Source organism: Trachypithecus francoisi, unplaced genomic scaffold (assembly GCF_009764315.1).
Source record: "Trachypithecus francoisi isolate TF-2019V2 unplaced genomic scaffold, Tfra_2.0 Lachesis_group12, whole genome shotgun sequence".
Classification (NCBI taxonomy): Eukaryota; Metazoa; Chordata; class Mammalia; order Primates; family Cercopithecidae; genus Trachypithecus; species Trachypithecus francoisi.
Genome location: NW_022681457.1, coordinates 12,534,497 through 12,550,250, shown reverse-complemented (window position 1 = coordinate 12,550,250; position 15,754 = coordinate 12,534,497). Strand labels below are relative to the sequence as shown.

Here is a 15,754-nt window from a genome sequence, read left to right as displayed (position 1 = left end):
AGCTATAAATCTTATTTTAAATGTGCAGGAGTTATACTGTGTAAACTATAAAACAGTAATGAAATATATCGAAGAAAATTTAAATAAATGAAAAGATATGCCATGTTCATGAATTGGAAGGCTAAGATGCCAATACTCAACATACTGATCTACAGATTTAACTCAATTATATCAAAATCCAAGCAAGAATATTTGAAAAACAGAAAAATCAATCCTAAAGTGTATATGGAAAGTCAAAGAAACTAGGAATGCTAAATGAATTTTAAATAAAAATAAGACAAAAGAAATCACATTACCTAATTTTGAGATTTACCATACAGCTATAGCAATCAAGTAAACCGACAGATGGGAATCAAGAAAAATTCTCAGTGTTAGTGTTCAAAACCCATTAAAAAAGGATTTTTTTAAAAATCAAAGACTTAAACAGTCTTAAGTGTTGGAATAAAATGTGCGCATTCATGTTTCCTTTAATCCTTAAATATGAAAGTATTTCATAACGCAAGCCTTCATATTTCTCATAAAAACAATGCTTCTTAAGAAGAGACAATGTTGAAGAACAAAGACATTCAGTAAGTTTCCAGACCTTCCCTTACTAACTTTCCTGACGTGGGACAGAAACGTACATATAAGACAACAGTATAAAAGAAGCAGTGTCTGCATTTCATTTTTTCTATGTCACCTCTTTTTATAAAAATTCCTGAGATAACACTGCACTGTAAACGAATGACAAAGATGGAGCTAAAGGTTTTCCTAAGTGCATAACAACCATTGGGTGTTTTTCCAGGATGAATTCAGATGGAGAATAAGGCTCTAAGCTGTGTGATTTTCTAATATGACTCCTTAGGTGACAAGTGACATTTGGCAACAGGTTTTCTCACAGTGAAGACACTTGTGGGGTTTCTCTTTGGTATGTATGATCAGATGCCATGTAAGATGCTTTCTCTTGCAAAAGATTTTCCTCAGTGGTGACATTCAAAAAGTTTTTCCCCAACAAAAGTTCTTGGATGTTGACTGAGGTCTGCCCACTTGGAAAAGGTCTTCCCACATCGGTTACACTGATAGGATTTCTCCCAGTATGCATCCTTTGATGCTGAGTGAGGGATGAGCTGCGACTGAAGGCCTTTCCACATTCACTGCACTCATACGGCTTCTCTCCAGTGTGGATGATAGAGTGTCGAATGAGGTTTGTGCTCCAGCAAAATGTTTTCCCACACTCAATGCATTCATAGGGCTTCTCTCCACTATGAATCCGCTGGTGCCTCGTGAGGCCTGACCTGCGGTTGAAGGCCTTTCCACACTCCATGCACTCATAGGGCTTCTCTCCAGTGTGGATGCTGAAGTGGCGAATAAGGTCTGCCCTATTGCTAAAGGCTTTCCCACATTCTTTGCACTCGAAAGGCTTTTCTCCAGTGTGGGCCCTTTTATGCAAGATAAAAGTAGAGCAGTGGGTGAAGGCCTTTCCACATTCATTACACACATAAGGCTTCTCCCCAGTGTGAATCCGCTGGTGCCTTTTGAGGTATGATCGGTGGTTGAAAGCCTTCCCACACTCGAGGCACTCAAAGGGTTTCTCCCCAGTGTGGATGACATAGTGGTGAATCAGGGCTGCGCTCTCACAGAAGGCCTTCCCACATTCACTGCACTCATAGGGCTTCTCCCCGGTGTGAGTCTGCTGGTGCCACATGAGGTATGACCTGTGCTTGAAGACCTTGCCACATTCGAAGCACTCGTAGGGATTCTCACCACTGTGGATGATGTAGTGTCGAATGAAACCTGGTCTATCTCGAAAGGCTTTGCCACACTCTTTGCACACAAAGGGTTTTTCTCCAGTGTGGCTCCTGTTATGCAAGACGAACGTGGAGCGGTGGGTGAAGGCCTTTCCGCATTCACTGCACTTGTAAGGCTTCTCTCCACTGTGAATCCGCTGGTGCTGGGTAAGGTGTGACTTCCGATTAAAAGCCTTTCCACACTCCATGCACTTATAGGGCTTCTCCCCAGTGTGGACCATGTGGTGCTGCAGGAGGTATGTACTCTTGCTAAAGGTTTTTCCACACTCTGTGCATTCATAGGGCTTCACTCCAGAGTGAATCCTCTCATGCCGAGCAAGCAGACGTTTCTTGTTAAACACTTTTTCACATTCACTGCACTTAAAGGTATTTTCCTCTTCCTGAATCACTGGATTTTCACCTGATCCATGAGAGTCACAGTCACGGACATCATCTCCTAAGGAGACCTGATCCTGTATAACCCTTGAACACACACCATCAGCTGTCCCTAAACCATCATGTTTGGGGCTCACTTTTCCAGGAAGCGTCTCCTTTTGGGAATCTAACCCTGGTCTCAAGTGTTCTCCCTGCATTTCTGAAAACCCATCCTGATCCTTGGGTTGTCCCAACTGGGAGTCCCCTGCAGCTCCTTGTGTTAGTTGTCCCCAGAATGAGATTTCTTCAGACAAGGCTAGCTCACAGGTGGTAGGTTCTGGGTTCTCGGGTTTTCCTTTGTCACCTGAAAGAAATCCAATACACAAAAAGGCCTGTTACTAATGTAAAAAGAGAAGAAACAAAATCACCACTTCAGTGAAAAAAATGAAGTTGTAAATGGTGTCTTTATGTCTGTTATATTTTGCCATCTTGAACCCCAGGTCTGTAATTTCTTTCTTTCTTTTCCTTGGATTCCTGACTCCTTGAAAGGGAGACCAGGCAGAGAGACCGGGTGAGGGGACAGGGCCTAGGGTGGAGATACCGCCTCAATTCCAAACTGAGTATTTATATAAAGGTAACTCATTATGGGTTCCTAAATAGTTTATCCTAAATAGATGACTCTGGCTGAGGTCTGGTGGCACCAGAAAGGCCAATCAGTGAGTAGAAGGTTAGGTCTCTGAGCCACAAGATATCAGCTGAACTCTGGAAAAGGGGCGAAGGCTGGAAACTCCACATGGCACTATGGGCAATGTCTCGATCAATGGTGCTTGTGTAATAAAGCTCAATAAACTCTAAAAACCAGAGCTCCACTGAGTTTCCTGGGTTTGCAATGCTCTGTACACACATTTTACACATCAATGCTGGGTGTGTAACAAGTCACCAAGGAAGCTTTGTGTTTGGAACACCCTCAGCCCCATATCCTGTGTCCCCTTCTAATTTGTATGCTTTGTCTGTAATACACAAAACTGTGAGTATAATAGGTTTTAGAAAGTCTTGTGAATCTTTTTAGCAAGTTATGAAACCTGAGGGTGGTTTCAGGAAGTCCCCGAATTTGCAGTTGGAATTAGAGGATTTGGGCAGACTTGACAAAGTCCTGGAGGACTGTGTCCTTAATCTTGAGTTTGGCTAATCCTGGGTAGAAAAAGATCAAGGCAGTTTTCCAGTAGAAGATACCCAGTGAAGTAAGTCCTACTGGTCACGAGAGAAAGTGGAAAAGACACTATAGCCTTAGGAGACAGAATATGCAAATGAGCTATAGCACATGAGAGGGTTGTGGTGATGAGAATCTAGGGAAAGAAGAGGCACAGGGGAACTGATTCCCAACATCCTGACCTAGGTGACAGCTGTGAAGAGCAGTGCCACTCTCAGGACAGGGCTCATAAGGCAGAGGTACCCCTCTGGCACAGACACAATGCCAACTGGAAATAAAGAAGAACAGAGAGCTCAGAAATCCCCTTGCACACAGATGGGGCTTTGGTAGATGGCAAGGAGGCACAGCACCTCAGTGGTGAGAGACTACTAAGGAAATAGAGCTAGAAAAATTCGGTACCCACATGGGGAATGGAAATATTGTATTCCATCACATTCTATACTCAAAACCAACTTCAGATTGATAAAGACTTAAATGCTAAATGGCAAGTTTTACCACTGACAATAAAATAAACAAGAATACCTCTTCAATATTAGGGTAAAGCAACATTTTTTTCCACAAGGCACAAAATCATTAATCACATTAAAAAAAAACATAAATCAGACTACACTATGTAAGGAACTCACTGAACAAAAGATACTTTAAAGAGAGTAGAAGGACAAAATTAAAAACTAGAAGAATATACCTGCAGCAAATGTAACTGATAAAAGACAGGTCTCTAGAATGTACAAAAATCAAATAAAAAAGAGAAAGCCAAAGAAGTTAATTGAAAAATAGGCATTTATCACCAAATAACATCTCACAAAAGAAAATACAGATTGGCTCAGAATCATGAAAAACACTAAACAACCTTACCAATGAGGAAAATGCAAATCAAGAGCACAAAAGATAATATTTTGTGTCCATTTGATTGGAAAAAATTGAGGGGCCTTATAGTTTCAAGTACTATAGGATATGGATCAATGGAAACTTCCAAAAATTCCTGAGAGGAATTTTTTGATATAGGCCCTTTAGAAAACAGTGAGAATGATCTTGCAAACTAGAACATTTACATAGTCTATAATCCAATTATTGCACTCCAGAAACATCAAAAATGTGCCCCTACACGTGAAAGATGAACATATATAAATGTCCACAGCATCAATAAATGTCCACAGCATCACTGATATAAAAAGTGTAAACAATTAAGTGCTCAGTGAACGAATATATGAATATACTGTAAACCATGAACACTGAATTGTTGAATTTTCTTCAAGGGTAAGGAAGTCGAGCATTTTTATGTTGACTACAGAAAGGATGAAGTTACAAAACAAGCAGAATATAAGTGAAGAAAAAATGTCCATGAAAAGGTGTGATATAAACTCTTGAAAAAACTGACCATGGCCAAGGGCAAGACCTCTTCCATCAGGGGAAAAGAGAAGCTACCGATATGAGAGGTTGAGAGGAACATGTAAGGATTGCTGATTAAACAATATAAGTAGATGATACGGTCAACATGAAAACCTGCTGATACATCAGCAGTCACATGCTGAGTGGCTGGGGAAATATTAACTGTCTGGAACAAGGTCTGAATGCTGGAGTACCCCATGCAGGACAAAGAGCTGACCAGAGGCACAAAGCAGATACAGAGATTAAGTTTTGGGAGTCTATTAACATCCCCTAGAAAAAAGATGACAAGAGCTTAGAGTAAGAGCATAAGGAGGCCGGGCGCGGTGGCTCACGCCCATAATCCCAGCACTTTGGGAGGCCGAGGTGGGCAGATCACCTGAGGTCAGGAATTTGAGACCAACCTGACCAACATGGAGAAACCCCGTCTCTACTAAAAATACAAAATTAGCCAGGTGTGGTGGTGCATGCCTGTAATCCCAGCTACTCGGGAGGCTGAGGCAGGAGAATTGCTTAAACCCGGGAGGCGGAGGTTGCGTTGAGTCAAGATCACGCCATTGCACTCCAGCCTGGGCAACAAGAGCGAAACTCCATCTCAAAAAAAAAAAAAAAAGGGCCGGGCGCGGTGGCTCAACCCTGTAATCCCAGCACTTTGGGAGGCCGAGACGGGCGGATCACGAGGTCAGGAGATCGAGACCATCCTGGCTAACACGGTGAAACCCCATCTCTACTAAAAAATACAAAAAACTAGCCGGGCAAGGTGGCGGGCGCCTGTAGTCCCAGCTACTTGGGAGGCTGAGGCAGGAGAATGGCATAAACCCAGGAGGGGGAGCTTGCAGTGAGCTGAGATCGCGCCACTGCCCTCCAGCCTGAGCAACAGAGCGAGACTCCGTCTCAAAAAAAAAAACAGAAGGATAGGTCTCATGGAGGTGATAGAGGGATGAATTCAGGAGACATGCATGATGTGAAATCGAAAGGCTCTGGAGATTGGCTGGATGCAGGGACTCATGGAGGTGGAGGGGTTGACCCATCTGAGGTTGCATCCAGTCACCTAATCTGCCTGGATGGCAGAACCATTCACTGAAACTTGGGAGGTGGCAGGAGAAAGCAAGATAACGGGTTCCTTGTTAGGCACATTGAGTTTTGTGCTTTCGTGATTTTCAAATGGAGTTGTGGCACTGAGGAAGGGACGATCTGGAACAGACTCTGAAGGGCTGAATAGGAACTGCACAGACACTCAGGGTTGGATGAGCAGCTCGAGGAACCCATGCGGGCAGACGCCAAGGCTCTGCAGTGGCACCAATCCACACACCTGACAGATGGCCTCAGTGTCCTCAGCAGCCTGAGTGTGGGACAGAGGTCAAATGTCACCCTGAGGTTTTTGGAAAACAGGAGATATACGAAGACATGGAGGAAGTACTGCTTCTTAGTGTCTGTCTGACACTAAGGGAATGGGTGGAAGGAGAAGGTGGGACAGGCCGATAGGCAGAATGTAACTGGAAAGAGAACTTGGGAGAGTAAGACAGGCCCTGTTCCCCAGAGTTCAGAAGGAAATATAACGTATCATCACTCATTAAGGTTTATATGACATAAGTAACACTCATAGCTTATTCTGATGAGTCACTTACGTAATATGGCTCAGAAACTATGCAGTTTTATGCATTAATGTATCACATGATTACATCTTCAAACTGCCCAATGGCATAAAAATGTTTTTTTTTTTTTTTTTTATAAAAATAATTTCTGGGCTGGGCGTGGTGGCTCATGCCTGTAATCCCAGCACTTTGGGAGGCCGAGACGGGCAGATCACAAGGTCAGGAGATCAAGACCATCCTGGCTAACACGGTGAAACCCCGTCTTTACTAAAAATCAAAAAAAATTAGCCAGGCGCGGTGGTGGGCGCCTGAGGCAAGAAAATGGTGTGAACCCGGGAGGTGGAGCTTGTAGTGAGCCGAGATTGTGCCACTGCACTCCAGCCTGGGCGACAGAGCGAGACTCTGTCTCAAAAAAAAAAAAAAAAAAAATTTCTAATAGCATTTTTCAGGAACAGACTGAGTATAGTGGACTGAGTAGGTGCTCACCAGACCATCTGCTCTTCTCCTTGGACAGGCAGCTCAGCCACAATTCCTAGACTCATGGACCCAAGTACAGCCAAACGCCCAGTTCCCATGGGTGAAATGTGAGGGGAGGTGGTATTTCTGGAAGTGGGTATGACTTCCCTTATTCCCTTAATTCTCTACCAGCAAGAGGATGTCAGGACAACCTTAAAGCAACAGGTTGATGACAGAAGGACTCTAGGTCCTGAATAACTGTGTGGTACACAGTTCCCTCCCGACCCACACAGACCTTGGTATGAGTGAAAAAAGAGTTTTCATATGTGAATCATTTAAATTTTGGAGTTTGTTGGATACAGCACCTGGTGTTAACTTAGCCAAACTCATATACAAACTTCACTAGGGTCACAGAGTAGCTGACTGGCAAACCAGGTTTCAGGCACACAAGGTTGGAGCCCCAGGACCAATCTCAGTTCATACACCTCACCCCTCCCCAGGAGTGATGACAAGTATGACAGAGCTAGGAGGACGGAGAAACCACTAAGGGCTCCAAGGCTCCCAAACACTTCGAGAAGCCACAGTGAGAAGCTTCTCAAGAGATCCCAGGGCCAGTGGTCTCCATCCAGTCTCAAGCCAGCAGGGACACCGACCTCCCCAGATCTTGGCTCCTACCTGGACAGGCGTCTTGGAAGAGGTCTTCCTTCCTGGTCCATGGCTCCTGCCCATGCTCTAGGTGGTAGATCAGCTCAGGTCTGGGAACAGGACACCCTGTTTATGGAGAAAGAAAGTGGACACACAGATGTTGGTGAAAAGAAATAAAGATCTTCAATCCAGTCTGGGACTTCAGGATGGGGACCAGACCTTGGAATGAAGCTACACCTATCCACGGGAATGAAAAGTTAGCATGTGATCTGGAAACCAAGCACAGGCCATGTCATGCTGCCACAGAATCACTACTCCTAATAGTAAGTCAAAAACTAGTATTTGTAGGCTATAACCATGTCCAGGGGACTATGCCAAGCATTTAAATGCATTATGTCATTTCAAAAGTGAACAATATTTATGGAATATCTTAGAGAAAAAGTGATACACTTTAAATATTAAATATTGATTCTTTTCATTCAAAACAAGGTATGTATCTTCATTGATCTAGTCTTTTTTTTTTTTTTTAAACATCCTAAGCGATGTTTTATAATGCCCTTCCTCTAAACCAAAGACTAAATGTGTCTGTTGCCCAGGCTGGAGAGCAGTGGCATGATCTCGGCTCACTCAGCCTCCCGAGTAGCTGGGACTAGACGCGCGTGCCACCACGCCTGGTTAATTTTTTTGTATTTTAAGTAGAAACGAGGTTTCACTATGTTGGCCAGACTAGTCCTGAATTCCTGACTTCAGGTGATCCACCTGCCTCGGCCTCCCAGAGTGCTAGGATTACAGGTGTGAGCCACCATGCCTAGCCATTAAATGAGGATTCCAGTTGAGGATTTCCTCACGGTATACCCAGGAAGTCCATTATCATAATCAACACCATTTTGTTGACAAAGAAACCCAGGCTCGGGGAGGTAAAGTGACTTGCTGAAGAGCACAGAACTGGTGAATGGCTGAGTCAATAAGGACACCCAGGTCCTGCCATCTCTGTCTGTGTGTTTAACCACAAAGCTCCACAACGCTGCCCAGAAAGTGCCAGGTCAAGGCATGCCCCGACAATAATCATGATGAGGATGATGGTAACAGTATTGGTGGCAACAGAGATTGTAATGGCTCCCAAGACACAGTCTGATCTCCCAGGTGCTGTTCTGAGCCCTTTTCATAAAATAACCCTTGACCCTGGCAACAGCCCTGGGATGCAAATAGGGTAAGTCCTCATTTGAACAATGAGAACACTGACGCACAGGCAAGTTCAGTAACGTGCCCAAGGCCGTGGAGTTTTTAAAGAGCAGAGCTGGGGCTGGACACCAGGGTTCTGGCTCCAAACCCTGCTCTCCCAAGCAATACACTACAGAGGAAACCAAGAGCACCAGAGTGGGTGGCAGAGGGTGGTGACGAGGCCGAGATGTGAGCTGGAGGACTCACCCTCAGGGACCAGTGGCCAGGGTGGGGGCGGGTCAGTGACTCCAGACCCCAGCATTTCATGAACCATTCAAATATTTAAAAACTGAACGTCCTATTGGGATATGGTTACATAAGGATATTGACAGAAACTTCACATAGCAGCACAGTGGCTCACATCTGTAGTCCCAGCTACTGGAGAGGGTGAGGTGTTAGGATCACAGTGAGCTATGATCTTGCACCACTGCACTCCAGCCTGGGCGACAAGAGTGAAACCCCATCTCAAAAAAAAAAAAAAGTTCACAAAAGAAGAATTTTTACTACAAAAAAACTCAGTGATGGTTTCATAAAATGAAGGTGTTTCATCTGTGCTGAGTAAGTTAAACTGGATGAGGGACTCATAGGAGTGGCTAAGTTTTCCTTATTTGCTGAGGACAAGGATCCTGTGAGAAGAAATGGAGCATGAACACTGCCTGGAACAGGCCTGAGACACCCAGTCAGTCCTCTGGGGATCTGGACTGTTAATTGCTTTTCTTTTCTTTTTCTTTCTTTTTTTTTTCGAGATGGAGCCTCACTCTGTCAGCAGGCTGGAGTGCAGTGGCGCGATCCCAGCTCACTGCAACCTCCGACTCCCTGGTTCAAGTGATTCTCCTGCCTCCACCTCCTGAGTAGCTGGGACTACAGGCATGCGCCACCATGCCTAGCTAATTTTTGTATTTTTAGTAGAGATGGGGTTTCACCATGTTGGCCAGGCTGATCTCTATCTCCTGACCTCGTGATCTGCCTGCCGTGCCCTCCCACAGTGCTGAGATTGCAGGCATGAGCCACCGTGCCTGGCCTGCTTTTCCTAAAAGTGATCCACTTGTTATTTTTCTAGATTTCTTCAAAAATGGAATCCTTATCACTCTGGTAAATGGAAAATCCAGAGTCACTTGTCTTGATGGCAGGTAACCATGAAAAAGCAGCAATAAATCAAAACAACGTATACAAAAATTAGCTGGGTGTAGCGGCACCTGCCTGTAATCCTAGCTACTCAGGAGGCTGAGGCATGAGAAATGCTTGAATCCAGGAGGCAGAGGTTGCAGTGAGCCAAGATCACACCACTGCACTCCAGTCTAGGCAACAGCGAGACTCTGTCTCAAGACAAACAGTGCTGTTTGGTCCCTGTGAGCTCATGCTGCTTGTTCAGGGCTGTGAGCCTAAGGCTGCTCCCTCTGTAGAAAAGGGGAAGTTACCAACAGTTTGCAGGATGTTAAGACTCAGCACTAAACCAGACTTTTCCTCAAATGCTAAGAAGGCAAGACAAGATGTAATAAAAGAACAACTTCCTTGGGTGTCTCTCAGCACCAGCTGATATAGTGTCTGTCCAAGCACTCTCTGAAAAAGACCTTCTCGACCTTAGCACAACTGACATTTAGGTTCAGATAATTCTTTGTGAGATCAGGGCACGAAGAGGAGAAAGGATCTGTCCTGTGCATTACAAGGATGTTTAGTGGCATTCCAAGTCTCCACCCACTAGATGTCAATGTCATCATCTTAGCTTTAACAACCAAAATGTCTCCACACATTGCCCAGTGTCCACTGAAGCTCAACATCGTCCCTGCTTGAGAACCACTAGCTTAGAAAGACATGAACAAGGTAAAGGGAGGAGGCTGTGGTGAGAAAGGGGCCTCCTCAAGATTTAGTGGTCAGGGAAGGGCTGGGTGAGGAGGCAATGGCGGTGCTGAGAAGCGGCGGCCATGAGAAATGCTGAATTACCCTGAGAACACTCATCAAACAGAACAGCAAATGCAATCGCCTGAGGGGGGTGGGCACTTGGGGAAATAGCAAGAAGCCCAGCAAGGCTGCAGCAGAGTGACTTTAGAATCAGAGGACATGAAGGTGATTAAAGTGTTGTTTAGAATAACACCTGGTGGTACGGAAGGTCAAAGTCTCCTGGGGGCCTGCCTGACTCAGCCCTTCTTGGAGAACACCCCGCCACCCTTGACACCACAGACTGCGCCGTGGAGCAGGTACACAAGCAACCAGGCCCACCCAGGCAGATCCTGCTCTGGAACTCAAAAAAATCAACTGCAGACGGAGGCCAGTCCATGCTGGGCAGCGGGTGAGAGACAGAGGCAAGTATGAGCTGGAGGTGGAGCAGCATTTGCTGCCTCAAGCACGCCCCACAGAGGCCAGAGAAACAGACAAGAAATCTGGAGGGGAAGGAGGGATCACAAAGAGTAAAACCTGGGGTGATTATTCTTCCCTTGAACTCGCTGAGGCAGAAAAAACCATACAGAGTAGACAGTGACATGAGCAGACCCAGAGAGAGAAACTAGGACACCATCATGGTGGTTCTCAGTTCCTACTTCAACCCTTCATAACATACAGCTGGAAATCCTACCTTTGGGGTCTGCAAAACACCCCATTTCCTTCCACCACCTTCTTCTCCTTTGGCTGGGAGCCAGAGAGTACACTATTTCTTGTCCAAAGTGATACAGGGAGACTGTTCAGGAAAAGGTGAGTGTAGAAAATGACTGAAGTTGTGGGAAGAAGGCAAGGCAGGTTCGAGAAGCCTTCTTAACCCATCAGGCCTGGAGTCAGGGGATGGAACGAAGGAGGTGGCAGGTCCCCTGCATGGTGGAGGGGGAAGGCCTTACCCAGAGATACCAGGAGCCCACAGTTTTCCAGCATCACCTCCTGGTACAGGGTCCGCTGAGCTAGGTCCAGCTGCCCCCACTCCTCCTGGGTGAAAGTCACAGCCACATCATCAAAGGTCACAGACACCTGAAATGTCAAATAGAGGTAGCAGAGTTTGCCGTGGGACTGTTGTATGTGGTTTGCTGGAAAAGGTGCAGCAAGATCAAGGCCCAAGTCACTGAGCGACCTCCTGAGGGCCTAACTTTGTACCAGGCTGAAGGACGAAGGCAGACATTGCTTTGGACAGATTACTGTAATGTAAAAAAGAAAAGCGTCCTATACAGGAGCCATCAGAGAATGACAGAAGACAATGGCAACAACTTGGAGACAATTAGAGTTCGAGGCCATCAAAGAAATGAGGAAATAATGACAATAATAATAGCAATAATGTTGACAACCACAGTGCCTGAGCCTCACTGGTCCAGCTCATGCTGAAGGCTTCATGTTCTGTTTTAAAGCTACTACAACTCCCCAACTCTGAAGTCAGACTTCTCACGTTCGAATCCAAACTCCTGAAACTGACACTTGCCAGTTTTGTGACCTTAGGGACCTCATTTATCTCTGCCTCAATTTTCAGATTAATACAGAGTTCCCATTTTCCTAATAACAGACATAAGTTATTCAGAGCTTGATGGACCTTGGGATTTTATTAATCCTCCCACAGCCCCTGAAGTATTACTAAACACCACCGCCAATCACCTCCATGTCACAGTCACTGACTTGAGGCTAAGGGAGCTCTGCGGATTCTCCTAGTCTTTTGTGTTTTCTGTTTTTCGTTCGTTTGTTTGCTTTTTTCAGAGACAGGGTCTCACTCTATTACCCAGACAGGAGTGCAATGGCATGCTCAGAGCTCACTGTAACCTCGAACTCGCGGGCTCAAGCAATCCTTCTGCCTCAGCTGCCCAAGTAGCTGGGACTACAGGCATGCACCACTGCACCCAACTATTTCCTTTTGGTAGAGGTGGGATCTTGCTATGTTGACCAGGCTGGTCTCGAACTCCTAGCCTCAAGTGATCCTCTCACCTCAGCCTCCCACAGCATTGGGGCTACAGGTGTGAGCACCAAGCCCAGCCAGAGTTTCACATGTTATAAGCAGAGACAGAATTTTAACCCAGGTCCCTCTGCTTCAGGGTTTAATACTGTGACCCCAACAACCCTCCATCACCAATGTGAATCTACAATATAGTTGTGAAGCATTTCTACATATTTTTGCTATTTAATCTATTTTAGTAGCTCCTGAAAATATCCCCAAGACGTGGGCAAAACCCTCATCACCAAATTCACGAGTGCCAAATGCCGGAGGAGTGGCAGTGCCTGGACCAGCTCATCCTCTCCCCTGGACCCCAGAGAGACTGCATAATGAACCATCAGCCTTTTCCTTCCCTGAGTCCTGCCAGCAGGTATCCCTAAGGCCAGTGTACTTCAGGACCAGGAAACTCAAGTGGCTGAGGATAACACAGGCTGTGGTCATGAGAATCCCGGCTTATGACTGGCCAAAATGCCTTATGGGCTGAAGGCAGGATGAACATCCAAAAAAGACCACAGGATCTTGCCCTTCCAGGCCATGTCTCAGCAGGTGGGGATGGGGTAACCATGGTAACCTCACAAGTCCTCTTGGACCTCCTTAAACAACCAACACACTTTGCCCTTGTCTACACAGTCCTCTCTAATGGAATATCTGCCTTTCGCTTCCGATGGCCACTGTGACTTGCTGGAGAAAGAGTGCAAAGTTCACCTCCAGGGCTTCTCAGCCAACTGACTGTAAAAACAAAGGCTCTGGTGGTCCACACACTAAATATGAATTTCTGTTATTTAAGTGCTGTCAGCAGGTTACTAAACAGGTTGGAGTCTTGACCTCCTCTTGTGTATGGCAGTGTTTATAATAGAATGTCACTTTGAGATCAGGATTAAATGAGATGATAAATAATGTTCATTTCTCAGTTCACATCAAGGACTCAATGAAGGCCAACCATTATAGTTCTTGTGTTAATATTGATGCTCTTTGTCCCCACAAAATCCTTACGACCTCAACTCAGTAGCTGTCTAAAATTTTGCCAGATTCTTCATACAAAAATGCTAGACCAAGGGCAGGTGAGAGGGGGACTACTTTAGTCTGAACTGCCACGAAAGGCCACTTCAAAGAAGTGACATTTGAGCAGAGCCAACAAGATATGAAAGGGTCTTGCAGAGATCGGAGGATAGCGTCTGAGGCTGAATGAACTGTAAAGGTGAAGGCTGAGGGATGAGAAAGAACTCTGAGTGATCATATTGGTGTGTCTGAAGGGCTGAGCCAGGGAGGAAAGGAAAGAAAGAAGGACAGAGGTGGTCAGCCATAGTGGACCGGGTAGGGATATGCAGGCCATGGCTGAGTTCGGCTTATGTGTGTGACGGAAGTCCCTGGAGCGCAACTTAATTTATCCTTCCACCAATTATTGAACACCTATCAGAGGCCTGACACTTTTGGCGGTGGAAAGCTGCAGAAGGGCTAAAAGTGGGGCATCGTATGTGATTGGTTAGGCTGAGCACGTATGGCTTTCTCTGCTTGGTCCTCTATTGGAAGCGGAGGCAAAAATTAGAAGAACAGTCAGTTACTAATCAAGTCCTATTTGGGGCCTACTGTTCCAGGAGTTACCGTTTAGCTTTCTGAAATGTCACCAGAGAGTAATCTAGCTCCTTGCAAGACTAAGTTAAGGCAGACTGGTTTCCAGCGTTGTTTAATGTAGAACAGGACGTTGGTTTCCTGGGCAGGTGGCTACAAAAAATTGTACGTCACAGTCCTATAATCTATGTATAGTCTGACTACTGTTCACTTGAATATTCAGTCTCTCAGGTACTACCACTACAGAAGATAAAGTGACGAGCCTGCTCCACGTTTCGTAAACAAACAACACTACAAAGAGGAATCCTGTGGCTGTCTTGGCTTCCGGCCTGCCCAGGAGGCTTCCCCGAACTAGCAGAAAAGCAGCAAGGCCGAAACCTCGTCCACTCACCTGCGCCGGGTCCGTCAAAGCCGTCGCCATACTGGGACCCTGAGGCCCGAGCGCGGCGGGGGCTGCGGCGAGCAGGGCGGGTCTCGCGGGCTCAGCCGAGCCCCACCCCTTCCCTGCGCCGGGCGCGGTGACCTTGGCTGACAGTCGAACTCTCCCGTTACGGGGAGGCTCACGGTTCGCTCCGAGACGCGGAGGTCGCTGTCGGCCTCCTACCTGCTCATTTCCCCAGAGCCGCCAGGGAGGCGGCCACGGAACACAGGCCCCTCCCTACAGCCGGCGTGGACGGAACCGTCGCGCCCAAATTACGTCTCCATCCAAATGCCGGAAGTCCCGCCCCAAGCTTCGCGTCCCACAGGAAACGCCCCTGGACTATCATTGGCCCCAGGGCCCGCCGTCGCACCTGGCAATGCCTTTTAGTTAATGTGTGTTAAATATTCCAGTTAATGTTCTCAACAAACCACCTGCAAAGGGGGCCGATCCTGAGCCGGCAGACCTCAGTGTAAAAACCGCAGCGGGCCTACAGCCCGGCTCAGGCCTGCCTGTGTCCTGGGGGCACAACTCGGAGGCCAGGGGCCAAGCGTGAGACCGTCCATTCTTCGCCGGAGGAAATCGAGCCCCAGGAGGCAGGGACATTTGTCAGGGTCTGGGCCAGTGCAGAGACCCTGGACCAGGCCCCGGACCCTGACTTCCACCTTGCGTTATCTCCCCTCCGGATCCTCTTACACAGATCAGTGGGCAGTCAGAGTAACCAAAGGGGGACGTCAGGCGGCGCGATGCGGCCGGCCTGGAATCCCAGCGCCTTGGGAGGCCAAGGGGGGCGGATCGCTTGAGCCCAGGAGCTCAAGACCAGCTTGAGCAACGTAGGGAGACTACTAAAAAAAAAATCTTTTTTTTTTTTTTAATAAGCTGCGTGTGCTGGCGCACACCTTTGGTCCCAGGAGGCTGAGGCAGGGGGATCGCTTGAGGATAGGAGTTTGAGACCTGTCTCGGCGACAAAGCGAGACCTCATTGGTACAAAAAAAAAAAAAAAGTAGGCCGGGCGCAGTGGCTCACGCCTGTAATCCCAGCACTTTGGGAGGCCGAGGAGGGTGGATCACGAGGTCAGGAGATCGAGACCATCCGGGGTAACACGGTGAAACCCCGTCTCTACTAAAAATGCAAAAAACTAGCCGGGCGTGGTGGCGGGCGCCTGTAGTCCCAGCTACTTGGGAGGCTGAGGCAGGAGAATGGTGTGAACCCGGGAGG

The 15,754-nt window shown here is 46.8% G+C and overlaps 2 protein-coding genes across 5 annotated transcripts in view; both read right to left on the bottom strand.

Moving 5' to 3' along the window:
* Window positions 1-15,754, bottom strand: part of LOC117091802 (zinc finger protein 264) — a 62,496-nt gene that overhangs the window by 7,097 nt on the left and 39,645 nt on the right. The window lies entirely within an intron of this gene.
* On the bottom strand, window positions 665-14,812 carry LOC117091803 (zinc finger protein 805). 2 transcript variants are annotated; one of them, XM_033224601.1, is made up of 4 exons: window positions 14,510-14,812; window positions 11,480-11,606; window positions 7,464-7,559; window positions 665-2,505 (listed from the first exon to the last, which is right to left on the bottom strand). In XM_033224601.1, exons 1-4 carry the CDS (start codon window positions 14,537-14,539, stop codon window positions 875-877), a joined length of 1,884 nt encoding a protein of 627 aa, XP_033080492.1. In that variant the 5' UTR covers window positions 14,540-14,812; the 3' UTR covers window positions 665-874. The 2 variants fall into 2 exon arrangements, with proteins under 2 accessions (XP_033080492.1, XP_033080493.1); XM_033224602.1 differs by lacking the exon at window positions 11,480-11,606.